The sequence below is a fragment of the Micromesistius poutassou genome, assembly GCF_964030765.1.
Source record: "Micromesistius poutassou genome assembly, chromosome: 9".
Taxonomy (NCBI): Eukaryota; Metazoa; Chordata; class Actinopteri; order Gadiformes; family Gadidae; genus Micromesistius; species Micromesistius poutassou.
The window spans coordinates 16,416,524-16,436,832 of NC_140279.1; the positions used below are offsets into that span (position 1 = coordinate 16,416,524).

General features: G+C 44.6%; 2 protein-coding genes across 2 annotated transcripts in view; both read right to left on the reverse strand.

Moving 5' to 3' along the window:
- Positions 1-2,225: 2,225 nt before the first annotated feature.
- guk1b (guanylate kinase 1b) lies at positions 2,226-6,149 on the reverse strand (the record flags this gene model as incomplete). Its single annotated transcript, XM_084472942.1, has 7 exons — positions 2,226-2,341; positions 2,690-2,774; positions 3,063-3,201; positions 3,870-3,966; positions 4,790-4,930; positions 5,471-5,512; positions 6,038-6,149. 7 exons carry the CDS (start codon positions 6,147-6,149, stop codon positions 2,226-2,228), a joined length of 732 nt encoding a protein of 243 aa, XP_084329068.1.
- A 2,712-nt stretch (positions 6,150-8,861) lies between these two features.
- Positions 8,862-20,309, reverse strand: part of LOC311353116 (E3 ubiquitin-protein ligase RNF220-like) — a gene marked incomplete at both ends in the record, with an annotated part of 23,790 nt that continues 12,342 nt past the window's right edge. Inside the window, 12 exons of the mRNA XM_084472943.1 lie at positions 8,862-8,933; positions 9,049-9,123; positions 10,055-10,163; positions 11,297-11,356; positions 11,835-11,931; positions 12,774-12,861; positions 13,361-13,404; positions 15,578-15,667; positions 16,035-16,077; positions 16,375-16,467; positions 16,593-16,635; positions 18,118-18,244. Of these exons, the coding sequence (XP_084329069.1) occupies positions 8,862-8,933; positions 9,049-9,123; positions 10,055-10,163; positions 11,297-11,356; positions 11,835-11,931; positions 12,774-12,861; positions 13,361-13,404; positions 15,578-15,667; positions 16,035-16,077; positions 16,375-16,467; positions 16,593-16,635; positions 18,118-18,244 (941 nt within the window). The remainder of the gene's footprint in view (positions 8,934-9,048; positions 9,124-10,054; positions 10,164-11,296; positions 11,357-11,834; positions 11,932-12,773; positions 12,862-13,360; positions 13,405-15,577; positions 15,668-16,034; positions 16,078-16,374; positions 16,468-16,592; positions 16,636-18,117; positions 18,245-20,309) is intronic.

Sequence of the window (20,309 nt, forward strand, 5' to 3'; positions counted from 1 at the left end):
AAATATGAACAAACTGTATTGACAATACATTCACAAACAGTCCAATGAACAATGTCTTGAACTGCAGTTGACTCGAAATATATTTATTTATCAATATTAGATATATGTCATTATAATGAGCAGATAGGGGATGGTTCAACCAAATGATTCAACATTTGGTTGAAGGATGCTTACATGTTAGCGTGTGAAAACAACTGCTGTACTCACATCAATAAGGATGGCTGTCAACTCCTCGTAGGCCTTGTCTAAGTCATCGTTGATGATAACCACATCAAACACACCTGGCTCCTTACCTGATGAAAAGAGAGAATGGAGAAAGGTCTCCGGTTACTTTGTCATTGTTAGTTTCAACTTGATTGGACAAAATCTGTGATGTGTGAAACATTTTGAAGGTTTTTGACATAAACCAAGATGGCGGAAAATCCATCCTGACGCAAAATGACATCATAGGGTGCGTTGAACTCGGCTTAGCCCAATGATTCCAATGATGCCTTGTTTGTGAATATTGGATGAATGGGTCAAAAGTTATAAACATGAATGCATGTCCAACTTTGACCTGTTGGTGGCGCTAGAGCTCATGGGCTAGCGACCTCAAATTAGCTGTGAGGGCTTATGGGACTGTCCTGAATCAGTGTGCCAAATTTCACAACTTTTTATCATGGGGTTCTATGGGCTGCCTTAGACTCCCATGGCAGGATAATAATAATAGGAAACAGTACGAAAACAATAGGTTGTCTAGCAGCTTCGCTGCTTGACCCCCAAATACGGCACTTGTAATAATATAAATCAGTGACTGGATATTCTGTCTTGGTTACTGTTTGTGTCCGGCGTCCTGTCCTCGGACCATTTATAATGATTGTTATCCTTGTCTCTTATACGCTTTGCGTTTATTGAGAAAGTTATGATTGCTTGTGTGGACCTTTAATCCAATGTCGCATGCATTCGTTCCAGTTTTATACATTCTATGTGTTCACCGGCAACCAGAGCTTCTTCGTTGCTTTGTGAAGCAGATTAGATGCTCTGTTCATTCATCTGCCTGTCAGCGGTTCCTCTTACCGCCTCTTGTTGGGAGCGGACGTTAGAGGGGCCTTGCATGTCAGAGGAACAAAATATTTGACTATTAGATGAGATGCTCATCTAATAGTCAAATGAAGCCAGATTAGATGCTCTGTTCATTCATCCGCCTGCCAGCGGTTCCTCTTACCGCCTCTTGTTGGGAGCGGACGTTAGAGGGGCCTTGCATGTCAGAGGAACAAAATATTTGACTATTTCTAGTTAAATTTTCTCTTCGTAATTTTCACCTTTTTAAGTAGTAAATCGTGTTTTTTTTCACCTATATTGATTAGTATCGTTCCTCCCCTCTTTCAACTGAGAAAGTGTTCACTTAAAACTCTTCAAAAAATCTCCTCATTCACTGCACTTTTTTTTCCACACTACGTTTACTGTTTACAGTTTAGGACCATTTAATCAACAAACATTTTCGTTTTATTAGGCAATTGACATTTAATCCATTATCATTGTGTGAAAGTGGTGCACATGGATGTAATGTATCTTCCAGTTTATACTCTAGAATATGGAGCAGGCTAATGCACATAATCTTTATTCATAAAGATAACATTTTGGCAGAAGTTCCTTGTTACTTGTGCATGGAATACTACGAGGTATAGATATGTTGGGTTTTAGCCCACCTATTACATTATAGCCTACATCTTTTATGGGCCACACTCTAATCAACACCTCTATTAAGAAAACAAGCAGAAAATATATGGACTCGTTTTTAATTGAACAGGTATTTTAAATATAAGTGGCTTCATGTGCACATTTAGCTCAGCATGGAACTCCATGTTGATCCATTGGGCGAGGCTCTTCTCTTGGGTGCTGGGTAGTGATCCAAGTTTCTCCAGGTTAGAGTGCTGATTATCTTGAGGAGGACCTCATGGAGAGCAAGACCAGATCTCTGCTGACCTGATCACCTCTTATGACTTTACTTCCTGCACTTTTTTGATTTCCTGTTAAGAGAGAGGAGATAAAAACAAATTAATCTCACTTTAAATATGAACAAACTGTATTGACAATACATTCACAAACAGTCCAATGAACAATGTCTTGAACTGCAGTTAACTCGAAATATATTTATTTATCAATATTAGATATATGTCATTAATGAGCAGATAGGGGATGGTTCAACCAAATGATTCAACATTTGGTTGAAGGATGCTTACATGTTAGCGTGTGAAAACAACTGCTGTACTCACATCAATAAGGATGGCTTTCAACTCCTCGTAGGCCTTGTCTAAGTCATCGTTGATGATAACCACATCAAACACACCTGGCTCCTTACCTGATGATAAGAGAGAATGGAGAAAGGTCTCCGGTTACTGTGTCATTGTTAGCCTTTAAACCTAAAGTTGATTCTCGATTCCATCACGTAGGATCTGAGAATCAAGAGTGGACTTCAGCTGAGGAATCGACTCTGAACTGTGGAATCGAAGAAGCTGTTAACATTTTTGAATGCTTAATGCTATATTGATGCTACTATACTACTATTTTTATTCCAAAGCTTATCTATACTAATTTTTTTTGTTTGGAATCTGTTTTTTGTTACATGGAATCAGAGTCAGGATCGTTTCGTTAATAATCTTGAATGGTCAATCCCTAGGTCAGAGCAACGGGTGAACCCTGGACTCACTGAGCTCCATGTCCTGACGCGCTGCCTCTAGACGCTTCTGTAGACTCTCCTCTGTCTCCGTCTGCCGGTCTCGCAAACGTGTTTCCTACACAGAGGAAGAATGAGCCAAGACGTAATGGTCATGAAATTTAAGAGACAAAAAGTAAAATTATATGTAACAACATGCAAAAGTAGCAGGTGGATGGAGTCTCTAATCCAAGGCCTGCACAAGTAGGCTTCTAAAATGTATATAGAAAATGATTTATTCATAGCTTTTCCTTTTTTAGAGCTTGTCCTAATTTTGTTTAATTGTGTTGACATTCGCATCAACACAGCCACAAAAATCGAATAAACTACTATGCAAGTAACTCCTAGTAAGATCTTAGTCTCTCACCAGGATTTCCATGGAGGGGGGCTGGATGGAGATGTAAATGGGGTCCAGGTCGGTCTTCTTTATGTTTCGCACCCCCTGGATGTCCACGTCCAGGACACAGATGAGGTTCTGAGCCCGCACATCCTCTATCGCAGACTTACTGCGTAGAGCGTGATCACATTTTAACACGTCAACATTTATATACATAGCACAGTATCAGCAGGAAAAGGTGCTTAAGTAGCTATCCTAGTGATAACACAATCATGGATCCTCTTTTTGTGATATAATCCCAGTTCAGAAAGAGGGTTGTTGGTTATCGGCCAGCCATCTGTATTATTGAGATTCTTATTATTGATACATGAAACATGGCTATGTTTCAGAAAGGGGGTGATTGATTATTGATTATGGATCAGTATTATTGACGTTCTCCGTTGTTGATAGCTGAAATACAATAATATTTCAGAAAGTGCTCCACGTTCTCCTCAGTGACTGAAGGGCCCTGGCAGAGATTACACTACACATCTCGTGTAGGACAGAACATCCATCTGGTATGTACTGCTCAACTCTCGTGAGTGACTTCTGCACTCAATTTGAATGGTGTCAATTATAGGGGGTCATCGCTTATAGATGAGGAGAAGTTAAGGTTGATGACCTTGTCTAATAAAGTATTCTTATTTGGAACACTTCATCACCAAGAATTGACATTCCATTCATTGGGGAATTGGTGAAGATATATATTAATTGCTGAACATTTTTCTGTTACTTTATGTATGCAATATAGTGATTATATGTACATGTAGACGGGCAAATAATCAAATAGACTTGTACCTTGTTCCATACAAGTTTCCGGAGAATTCTGCATTCTCAATGAAATCTCCGTTGTCAATCCCCTTCTGCATTTCTTCCCTGGTTGTGTAGTGGTAGTCTGGAAGAGAATTTTTAAAACGGAAGTCAGTGGGAGGAGATGACAATGTACCTTGTTCCTCTGGGAAAGAGAAGAACCAGATAATAACTAGTTCTATCATAACAGTGGAAAGAAATGAAAATAAATGCTCAAATCAGAACACTTAACCATGAAAAACACAGATAAGCATGCCCTTTTTCTCTGTATATAAAAAGTGAATTGACCAAATATAGGTGTAGACAACATGCAATTGATGTCAGAAAGAATGTTACGGCCTCCATTCCAAAAGGCCGACATCTTTACACCATCAAAGGCGTTGGGGGATCTAGTTAGTTAACTAGCTAGCAATAGAAATACACAGTAACATCCCAAGGATTGAATCAACTATTGGTAGAGCAAAGTCAGGGATCTACTAAGCAAGCAAAAAAGCTAGAAAAAAGCATATTCTGTTCACATATATCTGATAGTGCCATACTAATAAAAACCTACAAATTGTCCATATTCCAGATAGGGATGTGTGAATTGACTCTGGGGCTGGTAATAGTTGGCACAGCTTATCAGACCGTATGGGGTGAAAGACACGTTTGGTAGCTCCACAAAAGACCCTGGGCCTATAGGATCAGCGGAAAGGGAATTACTGCGGAGGAAACACAGGGGGCTAGTTTCAAAAGCTTTTTACTCCAAAGTGTAAACTGTTTATCATGTCGATTTTCAATATCTTAAAAAAAAGACAAAAAGACAAAATGGCCTCTCTATTTTCCTCCACGGAGTCGTTCATATGAGAATCTAAATATGACAGAAAGTTTTTGAAATTAACCCACGACAACCCTTTTTGTAACATTACTGTGATCAGAAAACACACCAGGCGGGCAGGTCACCTTTCTCCCCTCCGAAATTGCGGTGGACATAACTACGTCCTTAGAGGAGAAGACGTCTGCTACGGGCAGTAATGTAGCCCCCAGAAGCATAGGGAGCATGTTCAAGCCTAGGGAGAAAACAGAAGAAGGTTGATCCCTGCATTTGACCGGGGCGATTCGCTACAAAGTGGTGAGGAATAAAAAAAAAAAAGGAAGAAAGCCAATTTGTTTGCGGTTCACTTGGGAGTAAGAAGTGCTGTCGGTCGTATCCTAGCCGATTGGTGGAAGCTACGGGAGGGAGGGAAGCACTGGGATTTGCGGGGGAAAAAGCGGGATCTACATCAAACAGCACACGAAATACAGCATTACAAAGTGTTGAGGCTATTAAACGAGGTCACTGCTACTTTAAAATAGACACACATTCCCTCATGTTGTGTAACCAACAGCCCTTTTTAATTTAGCTAATACATATGAAGCAAAGTCTACCCCATACCCAACACCCTTGTTTTGATGAAGCTATAGGGTTAGGGTTAGTAGAACCCTAAGACGTCCCACAGGACCATCCACCAGTATATTGAACATTGCTGCTGCTGCTGCTGGAGCACTTTGCTGCTAAGACGGCCGCAGACGGATGAGACTCATGCTGGTTGGCAGCAATAGGAATGTACCTTTTCCTTCTTCCTCTCCTGGTCGAGGTTTCCTTGTTGTGTCTGGAAGAAAGGATCAAACAACCCGAGCTCACTCAAATGATCACCACCTCAACCAAATACACCTTCAACGTATTATTTGAATCTTATTTTGAATAGATTTAGCAGTGGGGGGGGCATGTGGCCCACCCATGTTGAGCGGACCCTTTACCAGAGGGATTTCATAAACAAACAGAGGCTGCGTATGGCATCTTGCTCAAGGCTCCCTAGAGGTAGACCGAAGAGGCTTAGTTATGGTTCCAAGTTGACGCGACGTGGAGCTGTTTTGGTCCTGCATCGGGTTTACGTCGGGTTTGAGTTACAGCTAACTGATGCTTCGTCGCCTCGACGCACGGTTACAATTTCCAACTCCGTAACCCCCCCCCCCCTTTGCGTCGGGTCGACACGCAACAACCATAACTAAGCCTCGAGGAACCAGGAGGACTAGGAGGACCACGTGGACTGTCCTCCTCTCTCCTCCTCTGTCTCTGCGCCAGACCCGCTCATGCAAAGGGAGCTGCAAAGGAGTAAGCGGTTGAACAGACGTACGTGACACGCTGAAGCCAAAGACCCCCTCGTAGTCCCTCAGTAGCCTCTTCATCAGAGTGCTCTTCCCCGCTCCCGAGGGGCCGCTCAGCACCACAGGCCTGGGTCCTGCCATCGCTGCTGCGTGGGTGGGTGGGTGGGTGGGGGGTTGTTAGTGTTGGACTGTGTGTGTGTGTGTGGGGGTCTGTACGTGTATGGGTGAGGGTAAGTGTTTGTGTGTGTGTTTGTGTGTGTATGGTTGTGTGTGTGTGTGTGTGGGGGGGGGGGCAGGCAGACAGACAGAGAAAACCAGAGCGATATGGAAAGGTGCATATATTTTTTTAAACAATCACACAAATGCTATTTCAATACATATATATATATATATATTTTTTTTTTTTTAAAGGCAGCCTATATTGATTAAATAATGCTAAATTGCACTGGTGTTTCTCCCCTGTTACCTTGAAGTAACCCCTACGTGTCTGGATTAGGCCTGAAGCATTCACTCAACAGACACTCACCGAGTTACCGTGCTCAAGTCATCAGGTTGAGATGCCGATGCTAATCTCTTGATCCAGGGTATTAGCTACTCTTAACCTCTTCAGAGGGGGAAGGAGGCAGCAGCTCAGGTAGCACCAGTATATCCACCAAGATCTCACCATTTCAACTCCACAACATGAAGACATCCCTGTTTACATTGTTTGCCCTTGAGTGAATGCGTATGTAGGTTTTTATATTTATTTGGGGTAGTTTTGTAGTATGAAGATTATTTATACTACATAGTTACTAGTTATTATTATATGCTGGGTTAGGAGGCTTTATTTAGCCACCTAGATGTTAACTCATTGGAGTTAACATCAGCTTTTTGGGAGGGATTAATTACTTAATGCCCACTGCCCCATGTGGTATTGGGTCTAGTGAACAGGTGAACAACCTACCTGCCCTAGAACAGGATTGAATAATGTGGTGCCCTGGGCAGTTCAATTAAATGAAGAGTCTCCATTAACTTGATTGTGTGATAATCTGAGATCAAATGTGTCTGTACATAATCATACTAAAATATCCCACACACCTTTATTCATTCATCAGGAAACTGATCACATTAATTCAGGCCACAATGTCAATAACATCTTATTTCATTACCTTCTCCTCCTTTTAAATATTTTTTTTCTAAATCAAGAAACACAAACTTTCATAGCGTTATGATTTTCAGGAGGATTTTCCCAAGCTTTGAAGTAATATAAATAACAAAATATATATAAAAGAATAACACTTTATATTGCAGATTTACCTGTGCTGTTGTATAAAACAGGCTGCACAAACAATACGTTCACCAAAGTGTTTCATACACTTTGAATGTTTGCAACTTTGAATCGAACCAACCAAACTACGAAGCATGTGACAATATAATACAATTATCAGTATAATAAGACAAGGTCTCCCCTACCTTGTTTGTCAGTGCTGGAACTCTGTGTCGGGGGGGAATTGTTGTACCGTAGACTGGATAAGAGTGTTTGGCAGAGGTACTTAATATACTGTATGAGGTCAGTGTGTGTGCGTGTGCGTGTGTGTGTGTCTGCGTGCGCGTGCCTGCATGTATACATGTGTGTGTGTGTGTGTGTGTGTGCGTGCATCACACTGATTCTCTGAGACAGCTTACTGTCCGTCTGAATTAGCGCAGGCTCCAATCGACTACGCAACCAATCACAGGTGTTCATGCTGGCTTCCTCATCCCTGTCCAACCCCCCAGCACACGGCACACGGAGTGGCGTAGTGTCGACGGGCCACCGTGGGCCAACGCAGGTAATCCCGCGTTGACCCACTTCACTACAGCAGACGCACTTGTGGGCCCAACCATACACAGACCTGTAGCAGAACCATGCTGTAGACATCACTACCTGCTCATGAATGGTGTGTCTCAGGACTCACTGTGGCTTTGGATAGAAGTGTCTGGTAAATGACTAATTAATAGTAAGTAGTACACAAATACAACAGCAACGCACAGCTCTTGGAGCTGTACAACAGCCTTCAACCCAAAGGAGTGAGCTTCCATCTGCACCCATGCATCTTTAGGTTTATTAAGTCCTGATTTTATACACACTGTCGTCGTCCTCCCCACCGCAATCTTTCAAATGTGCCTTTTTTTTAATTCATTGTCTGCACGTCTGGACATTTGTTTTCACTGAGACTTATTAATATTAAGAAGTTTTATTATTGTAACATGAATAACATTGGAATAAATGGCTCTATTCAAAGAACATCACACATCGATAACAAAGCCTAAAAATATTTATTTTATGTTATTAGTACCGTTATTTCCAAGCTACTGGAACTAAAGAAATCAATTTTTTCTAAGCCAAGACAAAACTCTGTATAGTTGTACATTTGGGTTGTTTAAACTAGTCCACATACACCATCACACCATTGTTCCAAACATACACAAAACTATGTACATGTGCTTTGCATCTGATTTAGTACATATTACAGACAAATGATTAAAAAAAAAGTCATAAATATCATCCCAAAGCATATTTTCTCTATTAGCTTTCAGTGGCCTCCTGATGTCAATCTACTTTCGGAGGCTTTTGCAAAAATCGTCTTGAAGTCGCAGATGGAAGATCTATGTTAGCATGTTAAAGTCGTCAAAGTGTGTGTGTGTGTATGTGTGTGTGTGTGTGTTTTAGAGGGTCCGCATCCTCTCGTAGACAGACGGAAGACCGGGTTGGTGGGAGCGGATCGCCAGGTTGGTCATGATGACACAGAGATACTGGTGACAGTCCAGCTGTCCTTCAGTCCACTGGTGATTGGCTAAAAAGTATTAAAAAGAATCCCCAGAGCAGAGACGCGATCACAGGTAGACCCGCCTCAAGTCTCCCGGGGAAGTGATGGTGTTGCACTGGGGACACAACTTCTTCGCTCCCTGAAATAAACAACAAACAACCAGTTTTTTTTTATTGCACTTTGATATCCAATAATAATTATGTCTCAATGTGTTTTACTTGTTTCCTCTGTTGAATGTATGATCGTGTTTTTACCAGTGTTCGAAGCCAACACTCTTCGCAGTGAACGTGCCAGCACTGGATGGAGGTGAGGGGGGTTGTATAAGAGTCCTAAAACCATAGAGAAGGAGAGAGAGAGAGAAACAGAGCGAGATCGCGTTAAAAGTGAACGTTTAATGCATGTAGGAGCAAATACTGCCACTAGATGGCGACATTCGATTCCCTTCAGGGACGCATTGTAAAGCTGCTGTTTGACAGCAAGATTGTTTTCAATGGGGTTTACTTGGGGGTGAAACACCTTCCAAATGTGATAGAAGACAATAATAAATAAAGACCTTATGACAATGTGAGAAAATGGGAATTATTTTATGAGTCCTGCCCAGCAACAAGCTATCAAATCAAGCTATTAAATCCATGTAAACACGGTGTAGAAAATCGATTGTATATGTTTAATGTGGTCACCCTTATGTTTTAAAGGGTGTTTTTAAAAAAATGTTGTTTTTTTTGCGCTACGCTTAGCACAAGGAACTAGAACTAGCACACAGTCGTCTTGGAAGCGGCAGTAAGCCTCTTCAGTCTGGTCAGTCTGAAGAGTAATGGTCACTATGTTAGTTAGGCTATTAGTAGGCTATAGCCTACCTAGAGTATTTTGTACAGTTTAGTACAGAGACAGACACAATGACCCTAAGCTTTTTAAAACAACAAAAAAAAGCAATTCAGTATTTGAGAGGAGAGGTAAATAAGTGCAATGATAAAAGTTATGGCCAAAATAAATGCATATATACCGCACACATAATTTTGTTTTAATTCTCACAATCGATTGCTAGAAAGGCCCAAGCTGGAAATAATAACAAGAACCGTCACACTACATGCAGAGAACGTTACATACAAGTCACTGACTATAGGCTTAATCCTCTGTATGTGTGTGTGTGTTCATGTGTGTGTGTGTGTGTTTGTGTACTTCATGTCAGCCCTGCTTAAGTCAGCGCCCCACCTGGGCCACCCCAGTCAGAAAAGCCTAGACACGCCACTGCATACGCACCATGCAGATGAGGCATTTGAAGCGATCCCCTTTTGACAGCTGTTTCTCCAAATCCCGTATCCGAGCTTTAAGTGCGTCTAGCGTTGTCAGTGCAGAATTCTCTGTGACCCTGCTCAAACACACACAAACACACACACATGAACACACACACACACACACACACACACAAAGTAACAACGGAGATGGGAGAGCGAGTTAGGCCGACACTGGAGACTCATTTATAAATCGAAGACAGATTAAATTATTCGCCGGCCAACATGGACACTGAGCGTGAAATTTAGCAGCAATCACATCGCCTGCATTCGCTGTCTCATTTATCATAAGCAGAGGAGGGAGGGGAGGTGGGGGGGGGGGGGAGGGAGAGAGGGAGGGGGGCAGGTGTCAGGGTCCTCACAGAGATAGGAAAAACACACACACACACACACTTAGCCACGGATATGCGCAAACGTATGACAAGGCGGACGAGATGCATTGCATTAAGTGTGATGAAATGTATGTACAATTCACACATCGACCTCCATCTCCTTGATGGATGATCTCATCACATGGATGTAGTATTGTGTTCTGCCATAGAGGCAGTCAATAAGCAAGCCCTTTAAACAGATTTTACCACAAAAACATAGGATATGAGTACACAAAAATAAGTATAAAATAAAGAAGCATGCTCTTTATTGCAACACTTCTACTTCTTTCATTAGATATATTTTTTTATTTTGCAAACGTACATCTCAATCTCAGAGTTTTGGCAAGTTTGGTGCAGACCGGACAGGCCTCCCTCTCCCTTGTTACTCTCCCCGCTGCTGGTGGACGGGCCCTCTGCAGAACAAGAAGACGGACCCAGCCGTTAGTAATCTGTATGCATTTTACAGTCAATTATGGCTTTTTAAAATATCATAATAATATTGTATCTTTAAAGAGTATGGCAGGTCTCAGTGTCATTTGAAACCACAATCTTTCCCAGGGACGGTAGTTACTAGGAACAATAAGTTATATATAGAAACACATCTTAACTGAAACATAATAGAATAATCTGCCACACTCACCTTCTTTTGGCCACTTTGGGTATTCTAAATTGACTCTGGAATCGGGGCCGCTGTAAATCCCAAAATAACATTTTTAAAGGTCAGATCATATGAGCAAAAATAATGGCCCAAGGAAATCAAATCCAAAAAAAATATATTGTATATGAATACAGCATATTCAAATAAATGCATGATTATGACAGTAAGGAAGGATGCATACTTGACTGCTGTCTCTTTAGAGCTCTCTCCTGAGCACGGGATGATGTCTGTCTCCGTGTATCTTACCAAGACGTTAAGCAAATACCGAGCAAAAAATAAAGATCTTCACATAATATCTTATTTATTTAGCTTTTTTAAAACAGATTATAGGAATGATGGAGTGAGAGCCCTGTCAGGGATTAGGAGGTACCATTATTCATTAAAACGTTTTGGAGACTAGAGACCGAATAAAATCAAAAAATTGAAAATATTAAGTACATTCATAACTAATAACCTGATTGACCGTTTAACCATTGTAATGTCCAATTTTGTCACGTAAGTATTTTGTGTCATTTAGTCCTCCAAAGACATTTAACATGACAAAAGTAAAAATAAAGAAATGCAATGCATCGTGTACGCAAACTACTAAATAACACAGAATGAACAACAAACACTCATTTAATTTCCTTCTGATGGAACGATATCAACCTATAAATAAGCACGAGGGTGATGACTGAACTAGTGGTGGTGGTGCGGGACAGGCTTGTCCGAAAGGATACTGCGCTCGGCCGTACTCCAGCGTGTCGTCTCCGTCCACGTCCAGGTCCACGTCGCTGTCCTGACACTCCCGGGACACCGCGCGACCCAGGCCTGCACCTAGGACCGCCAGAGGTCAAGTCAGGACACCCTATCGCCGATCACGTTACACCACGCTGCGTACAGTCCATCGCCTTCGTCTTTTAGGGCACACATTGAACCGCCTTGCGACTTAAATCGAAAGGAGCAGGTAACAGGTTTAAGGCGTTCCCCGAATCAAAGATGAGCTGCATGTGGGCTGCGGACATTGGGGAATCAAACCCATTACCCTTCGGTTAGGAGTCAAACACCCTAGCCTGCTACGCTTTCCACCCCCCCAGCACACCTCGAATAAACGACCTCAATAATAATATAATGATATAAAAATGCATGAAGAGGTTGACGCTGTTGAGCTGCGCGTTTGCAGCGCTACGCTTTCATCAGGCTGGGTGGGGTTTAGTGCGGCGTGGATGACCAAAGCCACGTGACCCCACCCCCCCCTTTCCTCCTTCCTCCTGCCGTCACTCGCCCCGTCTCTAATGAACGAGACAGGTCAAAGCGTTCATCCCGGGGTAAAGGAAAGTGTTACGTTTTCACCGGCGGAACCCTTCGGGGGACGGCCTGTTGCCGGGTAAATCCGGGCTGAAAAGTTCAGTGGTTTTTCATCTGTCACTCAGTCACGTTATCTCCCCTCCACCGAGCCCTCTATCACAACCTCTGCACACACACACACACACACACACACACACACACACACACACACACACACACACACACACACACACACACACACACACACACACACACACACACACACACACGCAGGCAGGCAGGCAGGCAGGCATGTGCACACCCACACCCACACCCACACACACCCACACCCCCACACACACACACACACACACAACCCTTTATTCCTTTACCTTTAAATCCAGCCGGTGTAGATGTCATCTGTATCTTTCTCCTGTCGTTCCACTCATCCTCCAACGGCGCTAGCTCCGCAGGGCCCTCCTAACAGACACACACACACACACACACACACACACACACACACACACACACACACACACACACACACACACACACACACACGCGCACAGTGATTTCTTTGCTCCTGCATCCATGTCTCCCACTGCCGGTGGCTATGTGCGTATTGCCAGCTGTGAACGGACGGCGGGGTTCAGCTTTTCTCACGGATGCACACTGATCTGACAGGCCTGGCTGACGTCTGGCTGACCATCGCTGCCGCAAAAGGTTTTTGCGCTGAGGTTAATTTTGTTAAAAAAGTCATTGGTCTTATTACCCAGAGGACAATGGTCCAATAATGAGTATGGATCACGGTGCCACGTTAGACCAAGTCAATCGAGTTAATGTGGTTTGAATGAGTTTGAATGACTGAAATGTTTTGCTTTAAATGCTACTGTCAGTGACATCCCCTGGTAGAGAAATAAAACTCATCATGGTGGGCCAATCCATCATTGGTGGTGGGCCAATCATGAACAGAACGTACCTGAGATTCCTCTTGTTTTCTCTTCTTCAGTTTGCCTATCCTGACTGGGAACAAGCAGACAGACAGCAGAAGTCAAGACGTGTAGAAATCACAACCAACAACGGCCCCGACAATAGAATACACACACTACACACTACGCTATCAACACTTCAGCATCTGCAGCAAAAAAAGTTACGGGGTCTTTTTTTTCCGGCAGTGTGAAGTTTTGGGGCGTTGCGGTGACTTGAACCTCTAAAACCGCGGTAAAGGGGGAGAACAGAGATAAAAGGGTTTTATGTACACCTCACACCTTAGTGTTTCTGCAGCGTGTTTTCTCTGACCAGCACATTTCAAACACCTTCTCCAGCCGAAAAGAAAGAGGGAAAAAAAAAAAAAAAAAAAAAGCGTGTGTGATGTAAAACTTAACACAGCAGAACCCCGAGCGCGTCCCACTGTGCCCTGACGGACTGCAGATTGCACGGGGGGGACATTAAGTTTTAGGGCCTCCTAATTCCCCTTCTGAATAACTGGGTGGGGGGGGGGGGGGGTGTGGGCGGCAGGCTGACCAAACGAACAGCGAGCTGCACGGCGCAGCCCAGGTGGGGTGGATGACGTACTTAATGAGGGAGTTAACTTATTGGTCACAGATAAGAAAGGGCTTATCAAACAGAAAGTGAGCGAGAGAAAGAGAGGTGGTGGTGGAGGGGGGAGGGGGGGAGGGTAGAGAAAGATGTTGAGAGAGTGGGAGGGAGAACGACAGGGAGAAAGAACGACTTAGAGAATGAAGGAGGGAGAGAGAAAAAGAAAGAATAAAAGAGTGAGAAAGAGAGAGAGAGGTGAAAAGGGAGAGAGTGAGAGATATAAGCAACTACGCAGAGATGAAGAGGGAGAGAGAGAGAGTAAGAGGAAGAGAGAGAGAGAGTCAGAAAAAGAGAGAGAGGGAGAGAGTCAGAGGAAGAGAGAGAGAGAGAGAGAGAGAGGGTGATTAAGCAACAGCAATAATAGAGGATGACCCCCCCCCCTCACCACCTCCTCTCCCTCCCCTCCCCTCCTCTCTTCCTCTCGGCCTCCCTTCTCTCACACTGACACGTATTTAGAAGCTCATTATTTTGTCCTTTTATAAGGCCCCATAAAGGCTAACAGCCCTCGACAGCGCTGGCAGTTTGAAGAGTCAACTAACAGCCCCAGAATGTGCATAGCAATAATCACCCCGGTGCGGGGTCGGTGGGGGTCCGCCCGTTATCACGCTGATTAAACGTGATGTATGGGGTCTCAAGGTAAATGTTAGTGCGGGCATGGTGACGTGGGTGCGGGTTACGGGGGGGGTTTTAATCGCTGGAAGTGCCTCCGTGGTCGTCTCTCACGTCGAGCCTCTTTAATAGAAGGCTGTCAACGTGTTCTTTTCTGAACCTGTATGTGTGTGTATTTAAACAAAAAGGTGTCTTGTTCGGTTTAAATGATCCATTACTTGAAGGGCCCCCCTGTTTAATGCAACGACCGACCGGCCGTCCTCACTGGTAGGCGGGTCGAGCTGCCAATCATCCGGGCGGACACGCCCACGCAGGACGGCGCTGCGTTTTATCCCTCCATTTTGTAATGGCTAATCAACATCGCGTAAGCTCGTAGTAAAATAGGGGTCCTTTAACTCTCAACAGTAAAAATTAAGGATGTTAAAATGAAGGCTGTTAAAATTAGCGTGACAATAACGTGTTAACGCAATCTTATTTTAACTCGATTAATAAAAATGTACAAATTAGCGTCACTCTCTTTTTTACTGTGATTTTGAAAGGTTTTTGCCCACAGAATGTCAACCTTTCATTTTAGTTTTTAGTTCCACTACATTCAATGACACTTGCAGTAAGTGACACAATTCCCGAATCTGTGGTGTTCCGTAAGTTTCATATTCAACCCACACTGACTCAATAAAACTCCCTTCAAGATCACTTGGTATACTTCTTGCTCATAAAGTACATTTGGTATGGACGATAATGTGTCATTCCATTTGATAATCTCATTTAACCTCAAATGGAGTGGATTTAAAATAGAATTATGAAATAGAATTAAAAAATGTGGTTAATTGTGAGTGAACTCACCAATACTATTTCAATCGTTTGACAAGCACACACACAAAATAAAACATCAGCGTCCTCCAAGACGCAGGCTGAGCCCCAGGCTGGGGTGGGGGGGTTGGGGGACGGTAAACCAGGGTGTGTTTGCCGCGCGGTGGCGTCGTCTTACCGGCTTGTACGCAGTCTAGGTGCGCTCCCGCGCTGTGGGGTCGTAACGGGGCCGATTTGACGTAGCACCTGCACCAGCAGAGGTCGTCGACTGTTAACATAATCAAGAGGTCAAGGTTGAAAGGTTAATAACTCCTCTGCTCGTGTGGGTGCTAGGTCAGTGGGGGAGGGGCTGGGGGTAGTGGGGTGGGGGTGGTGGGGTAGTGGGGTGGGGTCAGGTGGGGGGGTGGGGGACTAAACTGCACTTGTGTACACATTCAGGGGGGACATTGATGGCGATGGATGACGCTAAACGGCCGACTGGTTTATGGATGGGCGGAGCATTCCCCCGGCCTAACAACAGCCTCTCTTTGTAAGGGGGACAACAGCGAGGGCAGGAGCCCCTTCAAATTAAAATAAAATCACAAATGGGAATAAGAAAGAGTTCAACATTGCTGCCGGTGAAGATATCAACGTACCGTTCAGTCTTGTATGTCTGTTGGCCCTGACACGGAGAAATGTCTGTCGGAAAACAAAAGGGAGAGTTTAGACTTCCGCAGTTCCACATGTCAATCGTTTTCTGATAGGTTTGTCAATATATGAAAGATTTGTCTTTATAAAATGTGGAATTAATAACTCTTTGATGCAGCATTCAGATGAATAAAAAACAAACAACATGGTATTTGGTTACCCAGAGTCACCTCACAATACAGAGAGCGGACACATTCTTAGCATGGGTGGACCCGAGGGTGGGAATCAAAACCCTGATGCCCCGGTGCTCTACCGGTTCTGGCGTGCCGGCCGTGGCTCTGGTCGTACCTGGTATCTGTCCGAATGCACGTCCTCGATGGTGCGGAGAGGAGAGGAGGGCGAGCCGCCTTCATGTTTAATGTGCAGAGACAGAGAGAGCGACTACAGGGACAAACAATGGTAGAGAGAGAGAGAGAGAGAGAGAGAGAGAGAGTCAGAGAGAGAGAGTCAGAGACATGTCTAATGGAAGCCGGATGCTGAACTGAATGACTGTCCTGAGGTGTTACCTTGGGAGTCCCCAGCAGATGGTTACGCTGCACTGGAATGATGCTGATGACAAAGGAGCAGAGGAACGGAGGAGGAGAGGGAGAAACCAAGATCAGACCACAGAACGAAAGAGAGACACACAGAGTAGTCTGATGCCACATTTGCGCACACACATGCACGCACACACGCGCACGCACACACACACACACACACACACACACACACACACACACACACACACACACACACACACACATAACAGATACATACAGGTCTTATAAAGGCAGTGTGTCTGCCTGTCAATCATACTGTATACAATACTATACACGGGCACTTTCTCTCTACGTCTCTCCTTCTCTCTCTCACTCTCACACACACACACACACACACACACACACACACACACACACCGTCGTATCCCCAGGGGCCAAGTTCAATTTGAAACCATTACTGTCTGTGGCACAGTCGTTAAGCAGATTTGGAGTGTAATGTCTTTATTGGAGAAATCCTTCTCTGCAACTAAGCAGCAGGTAATGTGTGTGTGAGTGTGTATGTTCATATGATATATGTGTGTGAGTGTGTGTCTGTGTGTATGTTCATATAAGCGTGTGTGTCTATATATGTGAGTAGGGATTTGTGTGTGTGTGTGTGTGTGTGTGTGTGTGTGTATGATACCCAGAGCAACTGTTATGGAGATGTTATATGTCTGCCTGTATGATGTGTTGCCCCGAGGCGGGCATTTCGTCCAAGAGTTATGTCTGCATAAATCTTGTGGGTTACAGACACAGAAGCAACGAGAGGGGCTATTTACAATAGTCATCGTTCACTTAATTATCCACGGATACACATATATACATACATAGTCATTTTGCAGACGCCTTTATATAAAGCAAGGTATTATATATATATATATATATATATATATATATATATATAGTATATATATATATCCACTCTCCATGAGCCATTCGAGTTTTATGATGAGGATTTACGGTTATGGTTGGGCGGTTGTGGGGTTGTAAAACCCCCATTTTTAAAGATAACTGTCCGTAGAAGACCGATAGAACATAAATAAATAAATAATACTCTGGATACTGTTCAGAACAGATGATACATGTTGTCTGCTGGGCGAATTAGACGCCAGCGTAGCGAACATCGGTTTGACTGAATACCCGAGGGTGGCAGATGTTGAACACGCGCTGGTGGAAGCGACAGCGGTGTTCACCCCCCAAAAGCAAATCTTAAAACTCATTTTTTTCCTCAATTTCAATTTTATTTGAAAGGGACCATGTGCAATTAAAACATTAATGAAACCATTTGCTGCATCGCAACAGAGTTAGCCATGGGCTCATTTACATCTGCAGTCCCATCATGAAGCCTGTGCGATATATATAAATAGATATATTTTTTTATTTTAGAGGAAGTGGTTAAGTCACTCAGGATCAGGTCGGCATGTGACACAATGACCCGGGGAAAACCCAGAGTGGACTCGGGTGTGGCCGGGCTGGGATACGAGTAGCAGCCAGTACCAGGGGAGCCACGTACCTGATTTGCAGCTGAGCTACTTTGGCTAACTCCTGCTCCATGTGTTCCTGGAACTCCCCTGGTCTCAGGAGCGTCTGGCACACGGGACACACCGGAGCCTGGGAGTCATACAGCGCCTTCACCTTAACTGGAAACGCACACACACACACACACACACAATTACATTATTAACGCTGTTGACTGTAAAGTGGACAAAAATATCTTGATTCAATTTGCCCAAAGTGCATTCTGCAAGGGAATTGAAACACCTCTAAATAGATGCATGTCACACACAAATGTGCACAAATGTGTATGCGTGAATGAGCGTGTGCGTGTGTGTGTGTGTGTGTGTGTGTGTGTGTGTGTGTGTGTGTGTGTGTGTGTGTGTGTGTACGCATACTGTATGTGCGTGCATGGATATTTGTGAGTGTCTGAGGTCCTACCAGTGCTATTGATAGATAGAAGCGATAGGGAGATTCACAATAAGGCCCCACAGAGCAAGAGAGTGTAACGGTGTACACTCCCTCACAACCCCCCACCCACACACACACACACACACACACACACACACACACACACACACACACACAGTCCCTGTCGGTGTGTTGACATCATAGGCTGTCAATAGGAACATTAGCCAGGCCGGGAAGCTGGGCCTATTGGGCGCCACTGATGGATTACTGTCATAAGCAGCCAGCTGGGAGCCGGCGGAGCTCCACTATATCAACATTTATACCTAGTAGATGAGGTGATTTACCCCTCAAGGATATCCATCAGGTGGGCCAGAGAGCCGGGCCGCACGTACCCCTATTTCCCCATCACTGAACATTTCAAGGTAAAACTAATAGCGTGGTAGGGAGTGGTCTTCACAGTTTGGAACGCACACGCGCATACACACACACACACACACACACTTACACACTCACAAAAACACACACACACACATGCACGCACACACACACTTACAGATGTATAAACGTACCATATGACACACGCAAAGAGAAACACACCATGTGCCCACACACCACGCACACTCAAAGATATATAAACTCACCATATGGCATATAAAATAACAATGCTATACACAGTATATATCCAATAAAAACACTGCATCTGACAACGCAAACTCCGTGCAAATGGGGGCAGCTGGATGCCCAGGGTTCAGGCACTTACAGCTCCAGCGGAGATCAGAAGAGGGTTCATCCCCTCAGGAACATTATATTGTGAAACACGCACCCCAAAACCCACCTCCACCACCACCACCACCTCCACCACCACCACCTATAGCTCCAGCCTACAAATAACCAGCGGCAGTGAGCAGGTAGTGCGCTGCGCTGTGATGTGCTCCTCGGTAACTGTCGTCCCCAGGCGTCAGCGGCGCTATGAGGGGCCCCTAATGAGGAGCCAAACACGGCTAAATGGCCGCCCTAAATAAAACATGGGGCAGGAGAATAGAAAGCAGAGAGTCGGCCGTCCTTGGGAGAGTGACAGCTTGGCAGCACCCCCCCTCCGCCCCCCTTCCCCCTTTTACCTGCTTTTTTTTCCTTTTGCATCCCCCTCGTGGTAACCCTAAATGAGTTTTTCCCGACACTCATCGAGCGTTCCCGGGCCCGTTCCTGCGCTCCGTGGCCCGGAATACGCGGGCCGTGGGTAAACAATGAAATCTCGGGGCCCCAAATTGAATTTATAACCGCATTACCTGAGCGGATAACATCGCCAAGTGGCGTGGCGATAAGAGCAATGGGATTTGATTTCCAGGTGTTTTATTGGTCCACTTTTTTTTAGGGGAGGGAGGGGGGGGGGGGGGGGGGGGGGCATAAGCCCTCAAACAACGCCCCTGCCACAGCCTTGTCACCCCTTTCTTCCACGTCCCGTCCCCCCCTCTCTGTCACCACACACACACACACACACACACACACACACACACACACACACAGCTAATCTAATGGCCTCCGTGCGCTTCAGTGTATACACGTTTGCATTTGTTTGAGGAGGTGTGCGTCTGGGTTTGTTTGCGTGTGCGTCTGGGTTTGTTTGCGTGTGGGGTGTGTGTGTGTGTGTGTGTGTGTGTGTGTGTGTGTGTGTGTGTGTGTGTGTGTGTTTGTGTTTGCCGAGCTTGCATCTGTCCGGCCTGCCCGGCCCGGTCCATCGGCGATGCCCTCTGTCTATCTCCATCTCTCGCTCTCTCTTAAGTGACAGTTGTTGATTCACGA